This window comes from Mixophyes fleayi, chromosome 3, assembly GCF_038048845.1.
Source record: "Mixophyes fleayi isolate aMixFle1 chromosome 3, aMixFle1.hap1, whole genome shotgun sequence".
Taxonomy (NCBI): Eukaryota; Metazoa; Chordata; class Amphibia; order Anura; family Limnodynastidae; genus Mixophyes; species Mixophyes fleayi.
In genome coordinates, this window is record NC_134404.1 from 236,736,948 (window position 1) to 236,763,160 (window position 26,213).

General features: G+C 39.0%; 1 protein-coding gene across 1 annotated transcript in view; it reads left to right on the forward strand.

The window, feature by feature from the left end:
• LOC142143230 (chitin synthase chs-2-like) overlaps window positions 1-26,213 on the forward strand; it is a 182,243-nt gene that overhangs the window by 84,695 nt on the left and 71,335 nt on the right. Inside the window, exons 7-10 of the mRNA XM_075200941.1 lie at window positions 1,911-2,091; window positions 10,556-10,663; window positions 24,440-24,581; window positions 25,818-26,018. Of these exons, the coding sequence (XP_075057042.1) occupies window positions 1,911-2,091; window positions 10,556-10,663; window positions 24,440-24,581; window positions 25,818-26,018 (632 nt within the window). The remainder of the gene's footprint in view (window positions 1-1,910; window positions 2,092-10,555; window positions 10,664-24,439; window positions 24,582-25,817; window positions 26,019-26,213) is intronic.

The following is a 26,213-nucleotide window of genomic DNA, read 5'->3' on the forward strand; positions in this document are numbered from 1 at the left end:
TCCGTTAATACAATTTGGGTGGGAGGTAGCCTCTTAAATTAGTGTTGGAATGTAGGTGGGGTAATTATTTAATGGGTGCTATTTTATTTGTGGGGTGATGGTGGAGCTATTTAATTTAACAGTGGGGTCTATTCATTTAAGGTGAGGTGACAGAACCTTTATTATAATTCTGGGGTGATTTGGGGCTATTAATTGAATGTGGGGTAGAGTTTGGGGAGGAGAGTTATTTATTGTATGTGAAAATGAATTAATTAATGCCGGGAATGGTTTTGGGAAATGATTATATTTATGAGTATTTAATGTAATTTAACTCTATTGTTATTTTGTAATTCTACTTTTTTATGAAGTTGCTTTACTATCTCTTTCTAAGACACCCAGGCCCTAAACTACGATAAAGCTAAACTAAGAAAATGTAATAGTACTGTATGTGTTCTAGTGAACACACAAATCTGTGAATTAGCAGATCCACTATTTTGTGAGTGACAGAAATCTCACTCCATGATAGTGCTGAATCTGCAGCTAACCGCAGGATGTGATGGCACCATGTCTGTATTGCTCAAGGAAAACGTCCATTAAGGGTTCTGTCTTAATCGTTGTAATTTCATTGCTTTTTGGAGTTTGAGTGAATAAGTTTCAATAGTTTTCTTACATATTAGATGGTGTGTAAGTGTAAAAAAACCTTAAACGGACATGTTAAACCATAAGGTTTTTTGCCTATAGAATATTTATATATTTGTAACCACTGTTGCCACTGTAGTGGGATTGAACTTTGGGTATGGATATTGTGGAGTTGCCTGTGTGTATTACATAAATGTGGTCCTCCACCTTGTAAGGCTAGTAAAAAAGTAGGTATATTATTGTTGTCATGGAGTGCTGGATGGAGTTAGAGCTTGCCATTACCCTTTCTTTCAATATCTTATGTCCTCATTGTGTGAAGGAGTCTAGTGATGTTCGTTTTGCTGCTCTGTTCTAATGAAGTGTCTATGTGGTGGAATTCTTTCTAGGATTCCGGTCAAGGTTTTTTTAAATTGCACTAGACACAATTAATACATTGTCACATTAGATCTATTCAGAACTGCATGTAAGTTGCTGATATTTAGACTTTGTGAAAACTTGTTGCAATGAAATCCGTTATATAAGAATGAATAAGCTAAAACTGTATAATTAAGTATAAATTAGAGAAATGTATCAGTCTAAGACAGGTTTATCATGTTTTAGTTTGGATAAAAACTCAAATTTGGTGTCTTATGCTAAAAATAAAAATTACCTATACCTGCAATATGGGATGACCACTCAGTAACATAAATAAGCGATTAGCATTGACCTTGCCTGCACTCAGTCATGGCAGCAATATGTGCCCCATGACATTACGGGACCACCAGAACAATTTATTTTTGCAAACAAGTACTCTGGGCTGTAGAGTTCTGTAGGTTGGTTGTACACGTGCACTTGGTCATATTTTAAGATTATTCATGTTACAATATTCCCTTCCTCCACTGTTTGGTAGTCTATTACCTTTGCTCTTCCTGTGCACCACTGAACATGCGAACATGCATTGCTAGGTGAGACAAACATTCCCCAATTATAACCCCTCTTTCAGAGTCACTGAGGTTTCCATTTGCAGCTCCAATTATAAGCAGTGAGAGCAGTCCAGCATTTTTATACCTGATGCTGACCATGCTGTGATCTTATTTGCTTAATCAACACCCTATTAATTAATATTACCCCTATTACCCTATTGCTTAATTAGCATTAGTTTGATGTCCCTCATTTACCCAGATGTTTCAATTTTGTCCCCTACCTGTATAGTAGAATGAGAGCAGATAAAACACATATTAAAACAACTGAAGCTCCTGTGAATCATGTTTTTTTTAATTTATCATCTGAAATTTTAAAATCTGTTTTCTTAGAGTATTCACACTCAACAAGAAGGAAGTATTTTATGAAAGTAGTACACCAGAATTAAAAATACAAACTATTGTATCTACGCCCTATGGTGGAAAGCTGCAGTACACACTTCCTTGTGGAAATTTGCTATATGTTCACCTGAAAGACAAGCAGAGAATTCGTCATAAAAAGAGATGGTCACAGGTAAAAATAGTAATCATCATAATATTCCATGATCAATATTTATTGGAACATTCCATAATTTTACTCCATATCATATAACATTTTACATTTGCTTTAATGCTTTAAAAGGGAGGAGTGCTTAACTTTGACATTTGCTATCTAATGCTACAGTTTAAAAAATATTTGGAAGCTTTCACTTCACCAAATGACTCATCTAATACTAAAAAAATAAATAAAATAATTAGCAGTGTTAATTGTTTTTCAGTACAAACAAACAAGGAAATGTCTGCCTTTATTGTTGCTCAAAGTACATGCTAATGTATCAGTCCTGACATATTGATTTGGAGAACTTGCAATATGACAAGCTGACTCCATCACTGATTGTAAAGTGCCTGTTTACGATTTAAACAGCCCTTCAATGACATCATCACACAAAACTGTTTAGGAGTAGCTCATACATATTACTGCTATGCATTTTCATTCACAAAACTGAGTTAAAAAAAACCAGTATATGCACAGAAATAGCGATTCTATACAGTCATTTGCATACCATTTCACTTACACTGCCGCAGCTCATTGCAGCCACTAACACTAGCAGCTCAGATATTAGTGATTGGACTATTACAGTGCCCCATATTCCACTGTTTAGATTAGGAAACCTTGGAAAGTTTTTTATGCTTAGTATATTTCTAATGTACAAATGTTTCAATGAACTTCTAACATACTAATCAACGGAACATTTCTATCATCCACCAGTCACTGAGCTCACTACAGCTATTAACCAATGTGACTCTGATGGGAGGAGCCTCCTGCTCCTTATGATGAACTCCGACAGACAAGCTCTCTACATTTGTGAAAAATCTCTGAGGAAGGCTTTGACCACTAAGGGGTCTATGCATCAATAAGATGTGGTGCTACTAAATATGCATCGCTACAAATCGCAGTGATGCATATTTATGCACCGCTAAGATGCACTGTGCCGGGGCTACTCCAGCGAAGTGACCCCTGTGCTGTGAACTTTTTTCCTATTTACTAATAGTGAAAGGAGGAAGTGCTACTTGCATGTGCACAGCTCTTCCACTGAACCGTATTCCGCAAACCCAGAGAGGCTTCAGCAGAATCCCATAGGAAAAGACAGGTAATACCATCCTGAGATGACATTACCTGTCTGCGCAATGCAAAGCTTATCAAAGCTTCATGCATTGTTGAACATTGCAGGCCCTATAGTAATCTATGGGGACTGCGATGCTGCACGGTATTTGCCTAAACGGAGGATATTTCTGTGAAATATCCTCCGTTAGGCATGTAATGCAGAGCAGACATACTTAATAGATGCAGAAACAGCCGTTTACGCATCTTTTAAGTGTCAAATATGCTTGATGCATAGACCCTTAAAGCTGAAACGCATTGGTTATCGCTACATAGTAACATCTTTATTTCCTACATGGACTTCTCTGCATTCCACTGTGGCATATTAGACACTTTCACCTAAGACTTTGATGTGTAGATTTATGCCCCTCTAAGTCTGCACCAAACCAAAATGTTGTGTTTAACTAATGGTATTGCTATTAGTTAAACACAACGGCCCTAATTTATTAGGGCATGCATGCTGAGCACACGGAATTCAGGCATATGCACACCAGAATTCAACAAGGAGCGGATCTGAAGATACATGCGCTGATGAATTCGGGTGTGAGACGGCTCGGCATTACTACGCAAGACACTGCCGGATACATTCAATACTTATATGGAATGTAAATTCGCAAAACAACACACAGAAAAAAAAATTCAATTAATATCATAATATAAGGATTAATGATTTTATTCATGAAATACATTTTTTAGGATGTTTTTAATGTCTACTGAACATAAAATATATTTTTACAGTTAATGCTGATTGCAAATACATTCTATAGCATGCATATTAGACTATCATCACTAGTACTGAGAACTTAGACTAGCCCTGTAGCTGGAGTAAGTGACACTTACTTTTTGTTGAAGAGACGTACGCTCCATATACTTTCTCCTCGCTGGTCCTCTAGTGCCAACTGGTGCTGGGGAAAATGATTAATATTTATTATTATTTTTAATTTAATTTTTATTTTGCTCATTTTTATTATACTGGTGAATTGAGTAATGATTATTATATATCTAAATCGGTTTTGGTCTGTATAAAATTAACTATGTGGCATAAAAACTACCAACAAAATGAAGTCCATACATCTTTATTTAAAATATGTGTACTTATTGCTGACCTTCAGCATTTTTGTGTCTAGACAGATAGTAATTTTTTGTATGCTATAATTTTTTGTATGTTATATACTTCATAATTGACTTTGAATATGAGTCTAGTAATTGTATATGTCTTGGTTATGGGAATACAGCAACATAAAAATGGTGTCCGCATTATGTAAATATTGATTGTGATCCCATTATGATCTAATGGATTTTTTGAATAATTATTTATTTGAATAGATACTGTGTACTTGTAGTTATATGAAAGGTCTGTAACGAGTATTGATTTATTTTTATAAATGTATTATCTGCGTCCATGTTTAAACTAGAAGTGACATAATCCACCGCTATAGATTGTGGATGGAAGTGACATCACTGTAAGGTCGGAAGTGAAGGTGTACCGGAAAGTCCGACTATTGATGGTGTGTTGATTGATGTTCTCTGGAGATATGGATCTATTAAACAACCACTTTTGAGTGCTGCTAATACCTCTTGATAGAGTAATTCTGATGAAACGCGTCGGTTTTGTACCTATTGGATTTCTTCTTCCTCACAGCTTGGATTGGGAATTTATTTCTGGCCAGAAGTGTGTCCTATACTGGAACATCTCTTGCTATTTTAGGAGTGCAGATAAGTCTCACTTTTCTTGTTTTTATGCATATTAAGAATTCTGATTTTATGACTTTTCTATAATTATTAAAGTTTTTGTAATTTCGATTGGCAGATTTATTGATTTGATTATATGTTCTTAAGAAAGTTTCATATTGTACACATACACCTATAAGTCTCTATCTATCTGGATATCTAAAAAAGAACATATTAAACTATATTGCTTTTTCTGCAGTTTTAGTTTCCAACTCGGATCCATCCTCATAACATGGAAAATTGAAGAGAAAGAATCTTTACTCCTCGATCATGCATCAGATAAGCCATTAAGAATTAGTTCTTTGATACGCAGTTACCTATCACATTTTATGTATTACTATTGGGTTTTAAGTTGGAATACACTATGTGTGGCGCTGTTTTTTTGTTTTGTATTTTAGCATACTGTGTGCTATATTGTAATTGTTTCTGGTTTGTTACTGCAATAATCACATGTCATTGGTTACGTATCACCTATTGCTGTTTCCTTTTTTTTATTCTAAAAATATTTTTAGTGAAAGTCTGTGAGTATATGTGCAGTCATGTTTTTTCAAAAATTGTAATAAATAAAACAACATATCTTTGACCTGAGGGGAATTTTAGCTAGGCATACATTTTAAATAGCTAAATGATCTACACTGAAAATGCTCAGTAATCTTGAAGACCATACTCAAATTTTACAATAGGCTGACTCGTTTGCAGTATAAATGCAAAGAATTTAGGAGTTACATTTGCATTCAAACTAACAAGTGCTAAAAATGCAAGTGCATATTTCTAAAAAAATATTTATATTGTTGGGTGTGTCTATATTTATTAAAACAAAACATTATTCATTGAAATTTTTTATGGATGTATTGTGACCTGAAATTTACCTCTGGGGGATAGTGATGTGGTGACAGAGCCTATGCGGCACATGCCCTGCACCAATTAATCTTCTATGCAGGTCAATGCCATTGTCCCCAGGGGACTGAGGTCCAAGGAAGCTGGGGGACCACCACCTGTACCCCTAGCATGTATGAGGTGGTCACAAAGCTTGTGCTTAAGGTGACACTTAAGGTCCTGTCACCTGTGTCAAATGTTCAAAGTGAAGAATGTTGCATACTAATAAGAATAAAAATGTTGTATACTGTCCAAAATGATTTAAAAAAACTTGTGCAGAGATACATACAGATAGTAATGGGTCACATATTAATAACAGAAAGCTACTCAGCGAAAAACTTTTTCTAAGAGTTAAAAAAGGTGGCAATGTAGGATTTGTTAGTAGTTTTAGTTTTTAAAGTCATTAAAGATGTTGGTCTGCCATACTTTGGTCAATGTGCCTATGTTTTGTCAAATTTTAGAAGAACTGTACTAGGTATGCAGAAAACAATTTGTGATAAAACAAAAAAAAGCTGATTGTTTCTCGATCTTCTAATTGGAGCCATGGCATTGACCTGCACTTGATATCCTCTCATATCCGCTGTTTAGCTGGGGTTGAGAGCTGGCGGTTGTTAGCTTTCCACCACCAGCTGTACCAGCACTTCCAATTCTCTTGAACTGAAATTTGGCTGCCTCCACTTAAAGTCAGAGGATTCTGACCCTTGGCTTTGCTGTGGCTCAGCCATCACCAAACAATGAACAGGGTAAAAAGCCAGTAATTACTAAAAGTCTTTCATTCTATATTAGATATGGGGTTTTGGATGTGGTTTTAGCTCTAAATCGTGTTTGTCTTGTTTTTGTGACAGGTTTTGATAAAAAATAGTGAAAGGTTTTGGTTTTAGATCTGGATTTAGATAAAAATTGTTAAAAATAGGTAAAACAATGTAATTTTGACCTGTTTTTGCTCCCATATTACTATTTATAGTATTTACATTAGTTTCCAGTCATGTCCAGTTTATTTTCAAATGATACCTTCACAAATGTCCCAATTATCCCTAATTTTGGCCAAACCCTGCAGCAGGGACATGCTTGGCTTTGAGGCAGAGGGACATTTGCTCCTAGGCCAGTCCTATAGTGAGCTACCTTGGGCTTGGTCACAGGGCCAACTGCATTTTTTTCCTTTAAAATGTCCTTAAAAGGCTCCTGAGTCGAGTTTTGCCCCCTGTGCTAAAATTTGACAGCCCTCCCGTGGTCTACACCGAGATGTCTTAATGAAGAATTTTGTAATTTTGCTATTGTTGCATTTGTGTTCTCCCATTCAATTTCAAAAACAATTAATCAGTCCATACGGTTTTCTAACTCTATCACTTAGCATAGATCGTCAGCCATTATATCTCCATCTCTACATGTATTCTTTGCCAGGGCCAAAATCTGTCCACTTAATTTCTCAGAATGTGGACTCTCAATTGCATTGTTAAGATGTTTTGGGCAACCTCATCTGCATCAATGTGAGTATTATACAAGTGTGGGAAGGATAACGATTGGCCTCTCTGAACTATCTGCTTTACATTTTCACTAATAGAACATATAAATATTATTGATATTCAATCCATATTTATATACATGGGTCTTGGGAACCACCTCCACTGCAAGTCTCGGCCAGTTCCCTTTACGTAGCTTTCCCTGGGGGACTGATTCTTCAGCCTTCCCCATAAATATATATATATATATATATATATATATATATATACATACGAGTTGCCTGGTTTGATTCAGAACAGCATCATTATGGCACAGAGCATATAAGTAAAACAAGGTATGAAAGTTATGACCTTGGATATTGATAAATGCTCTGGCCATCGGAAAATGTATTGTGTGCGTAGTCTTTGAAGTTTTCTAGTATGACTGCACGACACCTTCGTCTATAAGCATCATCATTTACTTATATAGTGGCAAGGTAAGGAAAGCCCTGCTCTTGGATACCTATAAATGCTCTGGCAATGTATTGTGTACGTAGTTTTTGAAGTTTTTTAGTATGGGTCTGAGCCACCTTCATCTATCAGCATCGTCATTTATTTATATAGCGACGGCAAATTACGCAGCTCTTTACAATTGAGTATCTACCTGTCAAAATATCTACTGATGCCTCTGTCCATCTAATGATTGAATCTGATTTTTACAGTACAGTACAGTTTCTCCAGTTTCCATGATGCGTGCTGTGTAATGTTCCAAATTTAGCGTATGATTAGCATTTCAACATTTTTATCTCTTGCACCTTACACTAAGTTTTTTTCGTTGTTTAATTTATCCAATGGGCTTGCTTCAGTTGGTGGCATGGCAGATGACTTTTTTGGCAGCATCTGCAATGTTCTACATGCGGTCGCTGAATGTTGAAAATGCCCAGAACAAAGCCCTCACACACAAACACCCTTTTTTTTTAATATGGATATCACTGAAACCCTTTACAAACTGAGTACTGGAAAACAGAAAAGATTAAAATATATAGTTTTTCATAGGGTCTGCAGCTGCTGGTGAACCTCACACACAAACACCCTTTTTTTAAATATAGATTTCATGAATGACCCTTTCAAAATTGAGAAGTATTGAAAAATAGAAAAGATTAGAATATATAGCATTTTTTGGGGAGGTGCAGCTGCTGCTGAACCTCACACGCACACAGTCGGTTTTTAAAAAAATATTACAGATGTCACTGCCCCACACAAGATAACTTTCACTAGACAAACATAAACTTAAAACGTAAAATAAATAAATCTATTTGTTTTTTTGGATTCTGCTGCTAATAGACATACAGTAAAAGCACAGTTTTCCTCCACTAAATATACTACTTAGTTCAGAATAATAGCTGACTCAGTCATATACTAGTACTTTTATATATGCATTATCAATAACAATTAGCCACTAGTCCGCCAACTCTAAACTCTCTCTGAAAGATTGAAATTGAAAACAATTGATCAGCAAACTATACTAGCTGACTAATCTCTACAGAACAACTTTACAATAATCACATGATTCTATTGCTTTCTATGTCCCTTTTTCACCAGGAACGCTATTTTTAGAGCAGAACACTGCAGCTAACCTCCTCTTTACCTGCTGTCAGTTTTAACATGGCACTTGAGAAAACGAGAAAAGGGCTATATATATAAGTCCGATCCGCTTCTCTTCTTTTTTCCGCGCCGCTGAGTCTCCTCTGCGCTCCTCCGTGCTGTGCTTGCAGTGAATGTTGGCTGTGACATCACGCCCAACATTCACTGCGAGCACAGCACGGAAGAGGGGACCAGGGAGGGACCAGGGAGGGAGCCGGACCGCCGCTGACATGACTGCAAGGTAAGTATTTTTTATTTTTTTTTCTTCAGGATTGTTATTTTTACAGCGCTGCCTCGGACGGGCCCCCTTGCCCGCAGGACCCCCGGTCACCTGTCCATTGGGACCAATAAAAGAGACGGCCCTGCATACAGCTAATATATGTTTTCAAAATGTCATAAGATTATGATTGTAAAGTGTTTTTTTCTTTTTTTCCAGGTGCTGAAGAAATACCATCAACATATTAATAGAAATTAATCAATAGATAATAAATAAGTAAAAATATTACAAAAATATTGTGTGAACCTTTCCATTTAATATTTAAATTTCACTTAAAAATTCCTTTTTAGGTATTGGGCTAGACAAAGTTGACTACACCACATGTGTTCAGTTCTAATAATTTGCACATCTTTCCATGACCTGTTAAAATGTCACTGTATTTTCTATTGGCTACCATTTTATCTTCTGCAACTATTGTCCTACATGCTGCTGATGAAAAAAAAAAATGTAAAAAAGTTATTAGGTTACGAAACATTTGTGTGTTTTTGTGTGTGTGTGTGTTTTATATTTGTTAACAAAATGTGTACTAATGTACATTTGTATCTTTGAGGTATATTGAATGTTATTTTTCATATCAGGTAATATCATACAGACATAATTTATTCAGCATCATACAAAGGGCTAATAAGCAGGATTTGTATGAAAACAATTATGATAATAAAACATGAATGCAAGGAAGGAATTGCATGTCTGTGAGTTCCGATGCCAAGCGGCAATACAAAAGCATGTTGCGCACAAACATTCATCTGCCGGTAAATTAGATAGAGGGACAAATACAGTTGCACTGCTACGTGTGCTAGCTTTTACTCCACATATGTGAGTTCTTCCCATATTCAGCAAGAAATGTTTTCCCTATATACACTTGACCTTGAATATAGATGTGCGCATGCCTGATGTACGTGCTTTTTTTAAAAAAAAGGCACATTACGTTTGTTTTGTGTTCCATAATAAATCAGGGCCTCATTGATTAAATAATTAACCAAATGAATCTTTGCTCATGAAATGATTTATTCTTTTAATGCATACTTTAAAGTCTCTCATTTGCAGAGACTGATAAAATGAATCAAAGGTTACCAAAAAGAGATACATATATGTGTTTATATTTTTTATCTACAGCCTACACCATTTCTCTGTTTTATTCTTTTTTCTTGGTTTATGTTTATACAAGGTATCCAATATTATGGAAAAAAAATCTCTAATTTGATAAATGAATGATCTCAGGAGCACTTTTTTCACTTAAAAAAAAAAAATACACCATCATTATAGACAAGTATTCTACAGATGTTGACCATTAAAATAAATATTGTTTCTGTATAATGTTACTGAAAAAAGAGTCTATTAAATATAATGCATCTACTGTGTGTTTCAGATAATGTACTTGTATTATTTGCTGGGATGGAAACTACACCGGAAGTATGCAATATTAGCAGAAAAAAAAGATCCTGCAGAAACTGATGATATTATAGCAGAACTGGAGGTAAGATAAATATATTCTATATCCTGCAGTGGGTTATAAATGTAAAGTTTTCAATACCTTGCAAGGTCAAAGATATTTGAACAACAAACTTGTTTGGAAAGTATTTTCATCCTGGTTTCAAATCGTTTGAAGCACACAGTAAACCTTTACAAGAAAAGCATTTAGACATAAACTTTAAAATAACTTAAAGTTGCAATCACACTGTAGTAGACTGTAAAAAAACACCATGTTTTGTACAGCTCTTCATTTTTTCCAGAGGTCCTCCTACAACTCATTCTTTCCTTTAAAAACCACTTCTTTGGGGGAGAATGACGTGGCTGCCACTAACAGTTATAACAATTATAGTAACATATAAATATATTCATATTTCTTTTCAGTTTTTCCTATGTTTCATTTTCCTTGTTATTTTGTTGGGGTTTGATATATGTTTATTTGGATACATATAGGTGAGCACACAAGCATTTTGGCTAATTTTTTAATATATCGTTGGTGCTTTTTGGCGTGCAGTTCCCCTTTTACTATAGAAATAGGAGGATCATTATTTGCAAACAATTAAATGAAACAGAAGGTACAGATGGCCTTGCTCAAATGACCTTACAATAGAAGAGGTTTGGGAAAGACTTCATACATAAGGTAGCAGAATAACAAGTGTAGCTGTCTTTGTGTAAGTGAGTGTGGCTACTGTAAAGAAGACTCATTATAAGCCACCAATCTTTAATGAAAATTATGAACTGTTAATTTAAATTCCTTGACTCCCTCTATGGCAGCATGGCAACATACACTAATTGGTTAATCCTCAGGTCAGCTCAAAGCCATAGTGGAAGGAGAATTTGCCCTGAAAGTATAGGTTCAACTCCTCCTTCCCCTCCACCAGAGTTTGCAGCTTCACATTTCCCCAGTATAAACAAATGACCTATAGAGAGAAATACAGTGCATCATAACTATAACAAAGGGAGGAAACTATGGTGAAATGAAATTAACATTTTCATTTCACAAATAACACAAGTATATTATTTGAAGGCAAAACACACAGTAGATGAATTATATTTAATAGATTATTTTTTGCACAATGGATTAGTGGTTAGCGCTTCTGCCTCACAGCACTGGGTCTTGAGTTTGATACCCGACCATGGCCTTATCTGTGTGGAGTTTGTATGTTCTCCCAGTGTTTGCGTGGGTTTCCTCTGGGTGCTCTGGTTTCCTCCCACACTCCAAAAACATACTGGTAGGTTAATTGACTGCTATTAAATTGCCATTAGTCTCTCTTGGTCTGTGTGTGTTTATGTTAGGGGATTTAGATTGTAAGCTCCAATGGGGCAGGGTCTGATGTGAATGAGTTCTCTGTATAGTGCTGTGGAATTAGTGGCTCTATATATAAATAAATAGATGATGATAACATGTAATTATTCTCCAACTTCCTTCCCCCTCCATAGCAGCAGACACTAATAGGCTTGTACCCAAACAATTAATTCACTCCTGGGCCAGGGTAACTACAGCCCTCAGTAATTTTATGCAGAAATCTGTTGTGGGTAAGGCTGTTCATCATCATCATCATCATCATCATTTATTTATATAGCGCCAACATATTCCGTAGCGCTTTACAATTGGGGACAAACATAGTAAACTAATAAACAAACTGGGTAAAACAGACAAAGAGGTGAGAAGGCCCTGCTCGAAGCTTACAATCTATTGGACAATGGGAGTTTGACACATGAGGTTAAGTCTACATTTGCAGTCGGCCCAGCCAGACTGCAAAGGTAAAAGTGACTCATAAGCTAAATGATCCTGTCACACAACAATGTTGGTCAAGGGGTAGTTGTATAATGGGTGGTAATAGGGTAATGTAGTGAGGTTAAGAGGGTGGTTGAGGAATATTATAAGCTTGTCTGAAGAGGTGGGTTTTCAGAGAACACTTTAAAGCTTGTAGACCAGAGGAGAGTCTTATTGTGCGAGGGAGAGAATTCCATAGAGTGGGTGCAGCCCGAAAAAAGTCCTGTAACCGGGAATGGGAGGATGTAATGAGTATGGATGAGAGACGCAGAACGGAGTTGCCGAGTTGGAAGATATTTTGAGACAAGACAGGAGATGTATGTTGGTGCAGCTTTGTTGATGGCCTTATAGGTTAGTAAAAGTATTTTATATTGGATTCGGTAGAAAACAGGCAACCAGTGTAGAGACATACAGAGTGATTCAACAGAGGAATAACGATTTGCAAGGAAAATCAATCTTGCTGCAGTGTGCAAAATAGATTGTAGGGGTTTGAGTCTGTTTTTGGGAAGGCCAGTAAGGAGGGAATTGCAATAGTCAATGCGGGAGATGATAAGTGCATGAATTAAGGTTTTTGCAGTGTCTTGTGTGAGATATATGCGAATTCTGGAAATGTTTTTTAGATGATGCAAAATGTATACTTAACCTCATGTGTCAATCTCCCATTGTCCCATAGATTGTAAGCTTGCGAGCAGGGCCTTCTCACCTCTTTGTCTGTTTTACCCAGTTTGTTTATTAGTTTATTACGTTTGTCCCCAATTGTAAAGCGCTACGGAATATGTTGGCGCTATATAAATAAATGATGATGATGATGATGATGATGTATGTAACATGATTTAGATATAGAGTCAATGTGGGGAACAAAGGATAGGTGTGAGTCAAGGATTACACCTAGGCAGCGAGCTTGTGGGGTGGGATTTATGGTCATGTTATCAACAGAGATAGAAATGTCAGGTATGCTCTTGGAGGGAATATTATTAACTCTGTTTTAGAAAGATTAAGTTTGAGTTGGCGAGAGGACATCCAAGATGAAATGGCAGAAAGACAGTCAGTTACAGGGGACAACACAAATGTCGAGAGGTCAGGAGAGGATAGATAAATTTGGGTATAATCCGCATAGAAATGATACTGAAATCCAAAGGAACTTATTAGATTTCCAAGAGAAGCAGTATAGATAGAGAACAGCAGATGACCTAGCACTGAGCCTTGTGGTACTCCAACTGATAAAAGAAGCGGAGCAGAGGTGGCCCCAGAGAAATTAACAGTGAACGAGCGGTTAGAAATCTGTTACAACAAGTCTGTAATGTTTAGAAAAAAAGTGTAGAAAATTCCAACCTGCATAGTATTTTCTGCTATGGCTTGTGATGTCTGCCCATAAAGTGACTATGGACTTTAGGAATACAGTGGTATAAAAATGATATTGTTAACCTAGCATATTTGGCTATAACTGTGCTGTGTGATTTCCTTAATCTTATTTTGCAAATAAGGAACCGTTTGAAGCTTCCTTCCCTTTTTGCTTTGACAATAGAATTTCTAAGGCCTCTTGCCAAGGTATTTGGAGGTTGCCCTTTCTGAATTCCATCTGGAAGAGCAAAAAATCTTTTGGTCCATCTTATTGATCTGGTTTTACTTGAATTTATCATATGGGCTCTTATTAGATCCAGAGTGTGCAAAACCTCTTTCATGGAATTTTTAGGATTAGTGCAGAAGAAGGGAAGGGACATTTACTGACTGATGTAAAATTGTTATATTACTATTGTATGTTGGTTCATAAGACCACCTTATGCTGGAAATTAGAAATCAGTGAATTCAAGGTGTGCTACTGTTAATAGCAAAATCGGAGGGACAAAAATCGTGGGGTCCCACCAATTTTATATTTTATATTTTGCTACCGCTGCTGGCAGAAAAGAGTTAAAATATTGACAAACCAAAAAATGTATGATTTATGTTAGTTTAATATACAAAAAGTGCAATGCTTGCAGATTATACAGCACAACAGATGAAAATAAAAGGATAAAGTTTTAAAGCATAAATTTATATACGAGTTGTATAATCTGCGCCAAGGGACATTGGCGTGGAAGATGGACAGCTTATCAATGTTGATTGATTTCCCAAAAGTCTGACAATTAGCCACTTCACAAGCTTCATAAGCAAACTGAAATGGCACTTCCTTCAGAGGGGCAGTGTAAATGGTAATGTGAGGGAGGAAATGTCCCCTGGATGACAACTCTGGCTTGCTCAAAAATAGTCCAAAAGTTTTAACATTTCTTAACTTTTCTAAGACATATCTCAGAGACATAACTCCCCCTACAATATACCATTCATAACTAGAGATGCTCACTGACCCCCGTGTTTTGGTTTTGGTTTTGAATCTGGATAAACTTCGGGTTTTGGTTTTGCCAAAACCGCCCTTGCGTGTTTTGGTTTTGGTTTTATTTAGCTATTTTTTACAAAATTAAATTTTTTGGGCTAAAATCACATAATTTAGGTATTATTTTGTACCCACATTATTATTAACCTTATTAACACTAAATTCCAGTGATTTCCATTAAATTTTTACCATCTCACAGGTCACAATACACTTTCAGCCAAATACTGCAGCGAGCTGGCTGGATGTTAAGCGACAGAGCAACGACACAAACACACTGCAGTTTATATCACATCTAGAAAACATTGCCACACACCAGTGTCACAAACTCACAATAGAAAAGTATTTAAGATGGAATTGTCCTTGTGGCCTCCCACCCACCCTTATGTTGGATCTTAAAAAACACATGCACACTTTAACAAGCCAAGCAGTTCATCCACAAGGAGTGCCACATTTGTGGCTGAAGTGCAAGTCCAACATGGCCCTCCCTAAACAAGCTAATAATGGGCTTGTTAGAGTAAAGGCAGAAACACACATCAGTGCCAGGAAAGATTATTGGTGCAAGATGGAATTGTCCATAACTATGAAAAACCAGCTGCGTTTATAGTGGATATTGGATGCAGATCTAACACTAGCATAGTCGCCATGGCGTCTGTGATCCGCTTTGCGACTGGGTGACTGCTGTCATACTTGCTTCCTCTAGCAAAAAATTGTTTCAAAATTAATTGTTGTAAAGTACTAGTGGTCTTCTTCTTGGGCTGCTTATGGGAGGAAGATTCACCCCCAACAGCAGCAACATCAGCAGCAGTGGGATCTAACGTTTAAGAATTCTTCAGAGGAATCAAGGATAGTGCAGGAGTCATCTAGCCTTATCAACTTGGATGCAGGACTAACTCTGATAGTTACTGAGGATATTGATGAGGACGGTGTTGTGGGTGTAGATTGCAGGCATCGGGAGAGTAGTTGAGAGAAGGGTCCTAGCTGATGATGGACTGCTTGTTGGTTTTTTTTTACCATAACTTTCTGATTTTCCCAACACCTTGCCATGAACTCGCATCAAATGGCGTAACATGGATGAGGTTCCTAGATGGTTAAGATTCCTCCCTCAACTGACTGTAGCTTTACATACACTGCAAATGGCTAGACAACTGTTGTCAGGATTTGGGTAGAAATAATTCCACACATAAGAAGTGGCTTTTTTGGTCTTATGTCCAGGCATCACAATGGTCTTCTTCTTATCAAGTGCCAGAACTGCTTCCACTGGTGTGAGGACTTACACAAACAACATCATCCTCATCAACATCCTCATTAGCGCCCTTGTCGACTACACAAATATCCCCCTCATCCTGTTCCAATTCCAAAATGGCATCCTCAATTGGTGCATCAACGGCTACACTCGGGCTGTTCAGGCACACATCAGCAGAAATGCTGAAAGGGGCCTTCTTTATGGTTATGCTATCACAATGATCACGATTACACATAGCACTTGTGGATGGACTCTCCTCAGGGATTGGTGTCATTTCTGAATCTGAGCATACATTTTCCTCTAATGTCTTACTGTTTTGTTCCAGCTCGGCTTTTACACGTAACAGTATTTGTGCACCACTTTTGGACTCCGAATTACTTGGTCTTGCTTGGTCACAAGTGACCTTACAAGAAGAACCCTCAGTAATAATTTTAGATCTCGCACTCATAGAGAAAGGCGAAAGCCTCATTCTTTCTTTGCCACTGCGTGTGTAGAATGGAATGTTGGCAATTTTTTTTATCGGCAGTTAACTTTTCCTGGATTACAGCTGTTTTTTTCTTCAACACGGTAAAAGGTGTTTTTTTGTTTGTTTTTTTCCCTGACATCAAAAGACTATGTACTTTTACATAGGCTTTACCAGATGACATACAGGAATAACTATCATCAGCACTGGTGGCAGCAACTGCTTGCTGTTCCTGCTCCTCTGTGTAGTGCTGTGAATCCATTTTGATAACATCGTACACTTTTTGGTGCAAATTCAGAAAAGAAGTCTGCAAGGTGTCACACTCCGCTCCCCGGGTATCTCCACCTGAGCCTCAAACACTGACTATCACTTTAAATCTCTCTTCTTAGTCAGCCTGTCAGCCACGGTTGCACCTGTGATTGTTTCACCTGTATGTTTGTCAGTTCTGCCATTGGTCAGCCTCCCTTTATAAGGCCCCTCCTTTTACCTTTTCCTTGCTGGTTTTTCAAGTCATACCTGACCTGATTCTATGCCTGCTTTGTGATGCATATCCTGTGAAAACACGGTCTGCATTGCTGACTACTGTTACCAGTTCCACAATTTGTTGTAAACGGCTATTCATCGCTGCTGTATGTTCATCGCTGCTGTGTGTTGGACTTCCTTGATCTCTGCATACCTGTTCCACTGCCATGGTAAATGCTAGGATCTACATCTGTTACCTATACAGCCTGCATTGCTGACTACTGCTACCAGTTCCACAATCCGTGGTAAGCTGCTATTTCATTGCTGCCGTGTTCATTGCTGAGTATGTCTGGACTTTGCTGATTCCTATATCTCAATTCTATTATTAGTGGAGACTTTGATTACTGCATGTGCTGCCTGTATTAATGAATGTTGCTGACAGTTACTTCTCTTGCATGTCTTCATGATCATCATTTGCCAATTACTCAAGTCTTAATTGAACTCTTGTATTAATGTTTTATAATAAAATGGTACTATTCGTTACCACCATTTGATGTCCGATTTGGATCATTCTTCTGCTATTCAACTTGTTCTCTACCTGTCACATTGAGAACTTTCCTGGAGGGCCGCGACCTGCAAGGTGGGAGCCCCAGAAGCCCATATTCCCTTGCGGGAATCCCTGGTGATCACCTTCCATTTTGCTAGACTCCGCGTCTCCAGGGAAGTTTAGTCAATACTCATTGAGACAGCAGGATCTCACTCAATTATTCGTAAGCTAGCCTGACAGTAAGAACCAGCCATGACAGATCCTGAAATAGAGCCCTCTGCTAAAGATTTACTTCAACACATACTTGTTAGATTGGAACGTCAAGAGGCTATGCTGATTCAACTACTCCAGTGCCTTCAGTCACTGGCTACTCGTATGGACAATTTTCCAGTTTCTCCATCTCCGCCTACTATGGTACAGTAGGCTGTTCATCCAGTTGTTCTGGAGACGCCTTCAAATTGTTCTAACCTACGCCTGCCAACACCTTCGAAGTTCGATGGTAATCCTAAGTCTTGCAGGGGCTTCTTGAATCAATGTCTTATTCAATTTGAACTTCTTCCACAGAATTTTTCAAGGGCCAAAGTTGCATATATCATTTCTCTTTTATCTGGGCAAGCATTGGCCTGGGCCTCCCCTCTGTGGGGAAATGATTGTTCTGCCTTCATTTCTACTTTCCGAAGAATTTTTGATGAACAAGGGTGAGTTCTTTCCTCAGCTTCCAGTATTCTCCGGTTACGCTAGGGCTCGCGTTCTGTGGCCCAATATGTAGTTGAATTTCGGACTCCTCCGAATTACAATGGAACGAAGAAGCTCTGGTAGCTACCTTTTGGAAAGGTCTCTCCGACAAAATCAAGGACGCTTTGTCCTCTCAAGAATTACCTGCCACCTTGGATTCTCTAATTTCATTATGCAATAAACTGGACATTAGATTCCGTGAAAGGTCTTCTGAAAAGGAGATTCCTAGACGTTCATCTCTTCAATTAGCTTCTCGATTTCAACCTTCTGGTTCTTCGGATGAACCAATGCAGTTAGGTTATTCTCGTTTAACTCCAGAAGAGAGAGCGAGGAGAATCAAGAATAAACTGTCTTTACTGTGGGAACGCTGGACATATTCTTAAATTTTGTTCTAAACGGTCGGGAAAACATCAGACCTTAGCTGGTTCCGGAGAGGTCAGGCTAGGGGCATCTCCCCAAATCTTCGGATTTTTCTTTTGACCAAATTTGTTCATTCCCTGTCAGTTCACAGTGGGCCACTGAGACTGCTAATACTACTGCTTTGTTGGATTAAGGAGCTGAGGGAAATTTTATTTCTCTACATCTTGTTAAACAGTTGGCCCTTCCTACACTGCCTTTGGAGAAGTCTATCTAGATTACTGGTATTGATGGAGCTCGCCTCACCAATGGTCTTATTCAGCTCCGCACTAGCCCACTCTCTTTACAAGTAGAAGCGTTCCATCAGGAGGAGATTTCTTTCCTTGTTATTCCTCTTACCACCAGTCCGGTTGTTCTAGGTCTACCATGGCTTCGCCTCCACTCGCCACAATTGGATTGGCCTTCTTCTCAGATTACAGCATGGGGTAAAGCTTGTTTAGGGAGATGTCTTACTCAAGTCAAGCTTTTAAGGACTCTTCTTGCTTCACCAGATTCTAACCCGCTAGCTTCAGCCGTCTGTCCTGAGGCACTAACCTCTGTCTCCTGCTCTGAGGTGCCATCCTCTGCCTTCAGCTCTGACTCTCCTGCCACTGTGTCCGGTCCTGAGTCTCCTGCCACCATGTCCGGTCCTGAGTCTTCTGCCACTGTGTCCGGTCCTGAGTCCTCAACCGCTGCCTCTACTCCCGAGTCCTCAGCTCCAGAGGGAGTGCTGCCTTTACAGTTCGCTCCAGAGAGGATCCTGTCCCTCCAGTCCACTCCAGAGTTGCCAGTCCATGCGGGTCAGCCCGAGTTGCCAGTCCATGCGGCTCAGCCTGAGTTGCCAGTCAATGCGGGTCAGCCCGAGTTGCCAGTCCATGCGGTTCAGCCCGAGTTGCCAATCCATGCAGTTCAGCCCGAGTTGCCAATCTATGCAGTTCAGCCCGAGTTACCAATCTATGCAGTTCAGCCCGAGTTGCCACTCTATGCGGTTCAGCCCGAGTTGCCTGTTCATGCGGTTCAGCCCGAGTTGCCACTCTATGTGGTTCAGCCCGAGTTGCCACTTGGTGCTGTCTGCTCTGAGGCATCTCACAGTGCTGTCTGCTCTGAGGCATCTCACAGTGCTATCCAGTCAGAGTGCTGTGCCCAGTCCGGGCTTCCCATCAAGTGTGCCAACTTGCCGTCCCAGCCAGGGACTCTCCAGAGACTGCTGCACAAGCTGAGAACTCTTCAGAGTCTGCTATTGAGCCTGGTCCTAGGTGTTCAGTGACCACCTTTAAAAGGGGGGTACTGTTACACTCCGCTTCCCGGGTATCTCCACCTGAGCCTCAAACACTGACTATCACTTTAAATCTCTCTTCTTAGTCAACCTGTCAGCCACGGTTGACTAAGAAGTTTCACCTGTGTGTTTGTCAGTTCTGCCATTGGTCAGCCTCCCATTATAAGGCCCCTCCTTTCACCTTTTCTTTGCTGGTTCTTCAAGTCATACCTGACCTGATTTTATGCCTGCTTTGTGATGCATATCCTGTGAAAGCACGGCCTGCATTGCTGATTACTGTTACCAGTTCCACAATCCGTGGTAAGCTGCTATTCATCGCTGCTGTATGTTCATCACTGCTGTGTGTTGGACTTCCTTGATCTCTGCATACCTGTTCCACTGTTCGCGGTAAACGCTATGATTTACATCTGTTACCTACACGGCCTGCATTGCTGATTACTGTTACCAGTTCCACAATCCGTGGTAACCTATTTCATCGCTGCCGTGTTCATTGCCGAATATGTCTGGACTTTGCTGATTCCTATGTCTCAATTCTATTATTAGTGGAGACTTTGATTACTGCATGTGCCGCCTGTATTAATGAATGTTTCTGACAGTTACTTCTATTGCATGTCTTCGTGACCATCATTTGCAAATTACTCAAGTCTTTATTGACCTTTTGTATTAATGTTTTATAATAAAATGGTACTTTTCGTTACCACCATTTGATGTCCGAATTGGATCATTCTTCTGCTATGCAACTTGTTCTCTACCTGTCACATTGAAAGCTTTCCTGGAGGGCCGTGACCTGCAAAGTGGGAGCCGCAGAAGCCCATATTCCCTTGCGGGAATCCCTGGTGAACACCTTCCATTTTGTTAGACTCCGCGCCTCCAGGGAAGTTTAGTCAATACTCATTGAGACAGCAGGATCTCAATCAATTATTCGTGAGCTAACCTGACACAAGGACTTGTTTATTTGTATTTCAGCAATGACAAAATTACCAATGCAGCTCTTCTCTTTGGGTGTATATGACACCCTACACTTATTTGTGCAAATTCAGAAAAAAAGCCTGCAAGAACTTGTATATTTGTATTTCAGCAATCACAAAATTACCAACGCAGCTTTTCTCTTTGGGTGTATATAACACCTTACACTTATTGGTGCCAATTCAGAAAAAAATCCTGCAAGGACTTGTATATTTGTATTTCAGCAATGAAGCTCTTCTTTTTGCCACTCTATCCTATCCCTTCTGTATCCCTCTCTCAAATGGCGCTGGATCACCGTGGAGGGCGGTATTTATAGATTCCAAAACTCGCGAGATCTGACGACGTCACAATGACGTTTTGCCTCGTTTTGGAATCCAAAATAGTGCAAAAGTACCGAGCCGACTCCGAAGTTCGGGTGGATTCAGTTTTCAGGAAACCGAGCCCGCCCATCTCTAGTCATAACCTCCAGCACATACATACCAAATATGAAGGGATTCCAACAATATTAAATATCATACCAAAAGACAGGTGACTAGTGCGGTTTCCCTGTACTGTTGGGATCTATACTTCACAACCCTTGTGCTGTTTTTGCCCCTGAGGACGGTGTGGCACACCGATTTCCCAAAATATGAAATATGAAGGTATTTTCTTTGAAGTCAATATTTCTATATTATGTATTGGTCTAAATGTTTCCTCTAGCATATAGCTTTCCCTAATTTACACCTTACACCTAGTGGTTTTACACCACTTTGTTTTTACCCTGCCTTATTAGACCCTTTCTTTTATATAGGAAATACAATATCAAAGTCAATGCATGGCTGTGATCTGCATATGTTAAGCGAATATTGGCCTCTGACATGAGTCTATTATTACTGACAAAATACTTCTTCTTATAGATGAAACTTATTAGCTAGCTACGATGGCCTGAATCTTACCTGAGTCGCTGCGCTGCTATAGTAGCTCCTACTTCCGTCCCGGCTGTTGCCTAGGACGTTTCTGTATTCTCAGCCACTGACACCTAGTTGGGACGCATGATTGGGACTGCAGTCACATAATTGCAGTCTCCAGTAATTTTCTGGGTGTGTGACCTCATCACCCTTCTAATTGCTCCTCCATTGTTTAAAAGGCAGTGTGGGCTTAGCCTCCCTGTCGGTTATAGCGCTTTTGCCCTGCAATTGCTGTGTCTGCTGTGAATCTGATATCCTGCTGTTTGACTGCCTCTTACCTGACCCATTGGCTTTGTTTCCTGGATCACTCTCGTTTGCTGCCTGCCTTTAACCCTTTGACTTTGTAAATGGACTATTCTTACTTGCTGCCTGCTCCTGACTTTCCAGCCTGAATTTTGACTCTACTTGTTTGCTTCTGATCTTCAACCTTTCTGGCCTAGCTCCGGTTACTCCACGGACTCACCTCTAGAATTGCGCTCCAGCCTCCAGCTCCTGTCTACCCATCCCTTCAGTATAAGCATTAACTACTCTGAGTCCTGGGGCATCTCTATGGGAAAGACAGCTGCTATAGGTGAAAACCTCTACTTTTGTTCTAAAAGCTTATGAAGGGTTCGAGGGAGCCCTTTAGAGCTAGCTGGCTTTTCTCCTCGTTGATTAGCCAGCCAAGGTTTTCTGATTAATTTTTGCTGAAGGCTCTTGGACTTGCTGCTGGGCCTTCCCTTTGATGAGGATATTGTTAAAATAAGGTTCAGTCATTTGCAACCTTAAATCCCCTACTACCATCACCAGTATTTTAGTAAAAGTGTGAGGAACTGGAAGTGCTGACCTTGTATGCAGAACCTGAGGATTCTCTGATGGGTCCTTAGAATTAGAATATGAAAAAAGGGCATCCTTCATATCTATGAAAGTCATAAAATTTCTCAGCTCTATGGCCACAGGTTTCATGTAAAAACGGTTTTGCTCTGATTAAGTGATTGACGTTCATGAGATCTATGGAACTACATATGCTCTTTCTTGCAAGGAACAGATGGGAACAGATGTTGCAACTCCTTTCGTGCAGAGTGACTTCTGTGATAAGATTGTTCCTTAATGTTCCCCTGAAGACTTTCCAAGAGTACTGCACATTGTTTCTTCATCTCTGGTCCACAAATCTAAAACTATATTCCACATTGGTATCTGTCTGCATTCCAACATGTATCCACTGTTGATGACCTACTGCACCCACTGATCTCCTGTCATCTTGGCCCCAATTTTCTGGGTGCTGGACTCATCACCTTTCATTACAAGGAATACTGCTGTTATGCCTTGGAGACATTGACTCGGCAGTCATGAAAAGTCTGACTGTTTTGGGACAGGTTAGTTTTACCCTACTAATGATGTGCTATCGCATTAGTAATCCTGGTGATGTGAATGGAATCACAGATGCAGACATTTGGTGTCTGTGCTTGGCTGAGGAGTCAATGGGAAGAAGCTACTAAATGTGACTTACTTGCACACAGTTTCAGGATCAGGGCATCCCACCTTTCTCTAAAGAGGTAGGCCCCCTGAAAGGGAAGGTAAGGGAGACAGTTCTTAATAACTTGTCCATGGACCAGGATTTGAGACACAATGCCCTTCTTGAGACTTTCGCTGATGGCATAGTTGAAAAACTAATAACATTCAGATATGCCTCATAGAGTTACTCTACTCTTTTTTTTACCACTGCCTTCAAAAGCACTGTGCAACTGACTACCTCCTGCATGGTCATCTTGAGGTTGCCTATCCAAATTCTCAGGGCTCTATCCAGAGGAATAATACACAATCATCAGATACTATTTCAATCTTTGGGAGGACCCTTTAATACATGTCCTTCCCTTCAGGAGACCACCACTCTTCTAAGCATGCACAGGGGTTAACACATGTACAGTGATGCCTTTCAGTTCCCCCAGATTACTATTGGGCATGAGTTTTTTGGGAGACAACACAAACTGTGATATCAAGCCAATTGCCCAATATTGCATCAAGTGTAGTGAGCTTAAAAGTTTCAGTAGCTTATCAGAACTGAAGATATCCAAGAGAAAATTTGGATAGTGATAGCAAACTACCAGCTATAAAACCCACTAAAAATACTGCATATAGTCTTTTTCAGCAATTTTGTGCATAAAATGACTGAAAAAATAAATAAATAGCTTGCATACTACTATATAGCAAATTTAGACAGATTGGCAAACATCTCAAGTTCCCAAGTGTGTATTGCACACACACATATTTTAACTCTAACACAGAATACTTCCATCTCTCAAGCCACTCCCTCCTCAACAGTGCTCCACGAATAGTTCAGCATTCAAAACTAACTTTTTACCCATTTATGTAAACACCCTGATAATGAGCCTGCTAAGTGGTGTGGGATGTCTGCTTCTGTATGAACTGGATTAAAGGCAAGTAGCTTAAAACTATTCCATGTGTCAGCTTGTGAGTGCAAGATTCTTGTCATCTGCCATGCCATAAATTATTGGTCTTTCATTAAAACCAGTCCCATATGTTCAAATTACAAGTATAGTCATTTAACCAGAAATAAAACAAATGGTCAAGTTAAGTTAAATACATTTGCCATTTCTCCACAGAAAGCAAAATCAAATACCTATATTTTAGCCCTTGACGGTGACACAGACTTTCAGCCATCAGCATTGATGCTTCTGGTGGATCGTCTGAAAATGTATCCTGGTGTTGGAGCAGCCTGTGGAAGAATCCACCCAACTGGAATAGGTATAAGAAAAACACAATGCACACTTGTATACTAAAGAAACTAAAAACCAGATACTAAGACTATGCGACTGATGCAGTGTGAGTTATATGCCAGTTTGTGTTGCATGTCTTATGTGACATTGCTCTGCACATGCCCAGAAAAGTGGTAACATGCATATGCGCCTATGCAAATTTGTGTGATTATGTCACTTACACATGCTTGCATGTGTAAGTGACATAAGGGAGGGAAAGGGAGGCAGAAAAAGGGTATTCTAACATAGGCAGCATATGTAAAGGAGTGTTTGCGTTTTTGCAAACAGATGCAGACAGGGACACATACACTCCTGTCCAAGCCATATTATTAGTGAGTGGTCAAGGACAGGTTTAAATAGCTGCTGATGATGATGACAAACTGTTTGTAATTGACTTTTTGTAAATGCTTTGCTGATGCAAACGGGTGAGAATGCGCATTTTGCAAGAAAGCAAATGGTTGTAAACAAGTGTATGTGACGTATGCCACTAGTAATCAGGGAGCATATGCTACAGGTGCAGATCTGCCCTTATATTGCGATAGTTACAGCAGAGCCGTAACTTAGAATTCTAGCTCCCTGGGCGGGAAAGACAAATGCCGCCCCCCTAGCCCTCAATTTTAACCAAATGAACCTAAAATATTCCTAAATTGCGCCCCCCTTCAGCGATGCGCCCTGGGCGGTCGCCCCTGTCGCACAGCCCTAGTTACGGCCCTGAGTTACAGCTTTACATATTCCCACAATTACAGCTTTTTTTAGTGAATGCAATTATACCTGCAATTTAGGGCGCTATTTTGTCAAACTCTGCATCAGTCCCTTATGTGTGTCTGAGTGAAAACAACTTAAAAGGATTCAACATTTTCTTTTTTATCACTACTAGCATGTCTAATTTTATAATGAGTTTCTATTTATTTGCATTATTCAAATAAGGTTTAGTTGTATTAGAAGCTTGACTGACCTCTCTCTATTTTTTTGGTGCTTGTTTTGTCAGATATACAGTATTTGTCAAGTAGTTAATATAAATAGCACAAAGGAGCTCTCCTTAGATTAGTGCTCCAACTTTCCTCCTGTCTTCATATTTAACAGTGTTAACTTTTCAATTTTTTCCCCTCACTTTTTTGTGTGCATCTTTATATTATTTATTTCTACTTTATTTATATGACCTCATTCATACATTAACTCGGGAATTTAAATAATCTAGAAAATAAATATTTTTTTCTCTGCTTAGGGCCTATGGTGTGGTATCAGAAGTTTGAATATGCTTTGGGCCACTGGTTGCAAAAATCTTCAGAACATGTCTTTGGTTGTGTCTTATGCAGTCCAGGATGCTTTAGTTTATTCAGAGCATCTGCTTTAATGGATGACAATGTATTGAAAAAGTACAGCACAAAAGCTACAGAAGCTGGGGAATATGTTCAGTATGATCAAGGTACAATTTGCTATATTGCCAAGTATTTTTTTATCATGACTTACTGTTGCTATATAAATATGCATATTTTAGCAAATGTTCTCACCAAAATATTCTGAAAATTGTATTAACTTTTTTAAAAAACATTAAATGGTTCACAACCGTATTTCTAAACTTTTCCATCCCCCAACCATTTATATCTCACCTAAAATTGAG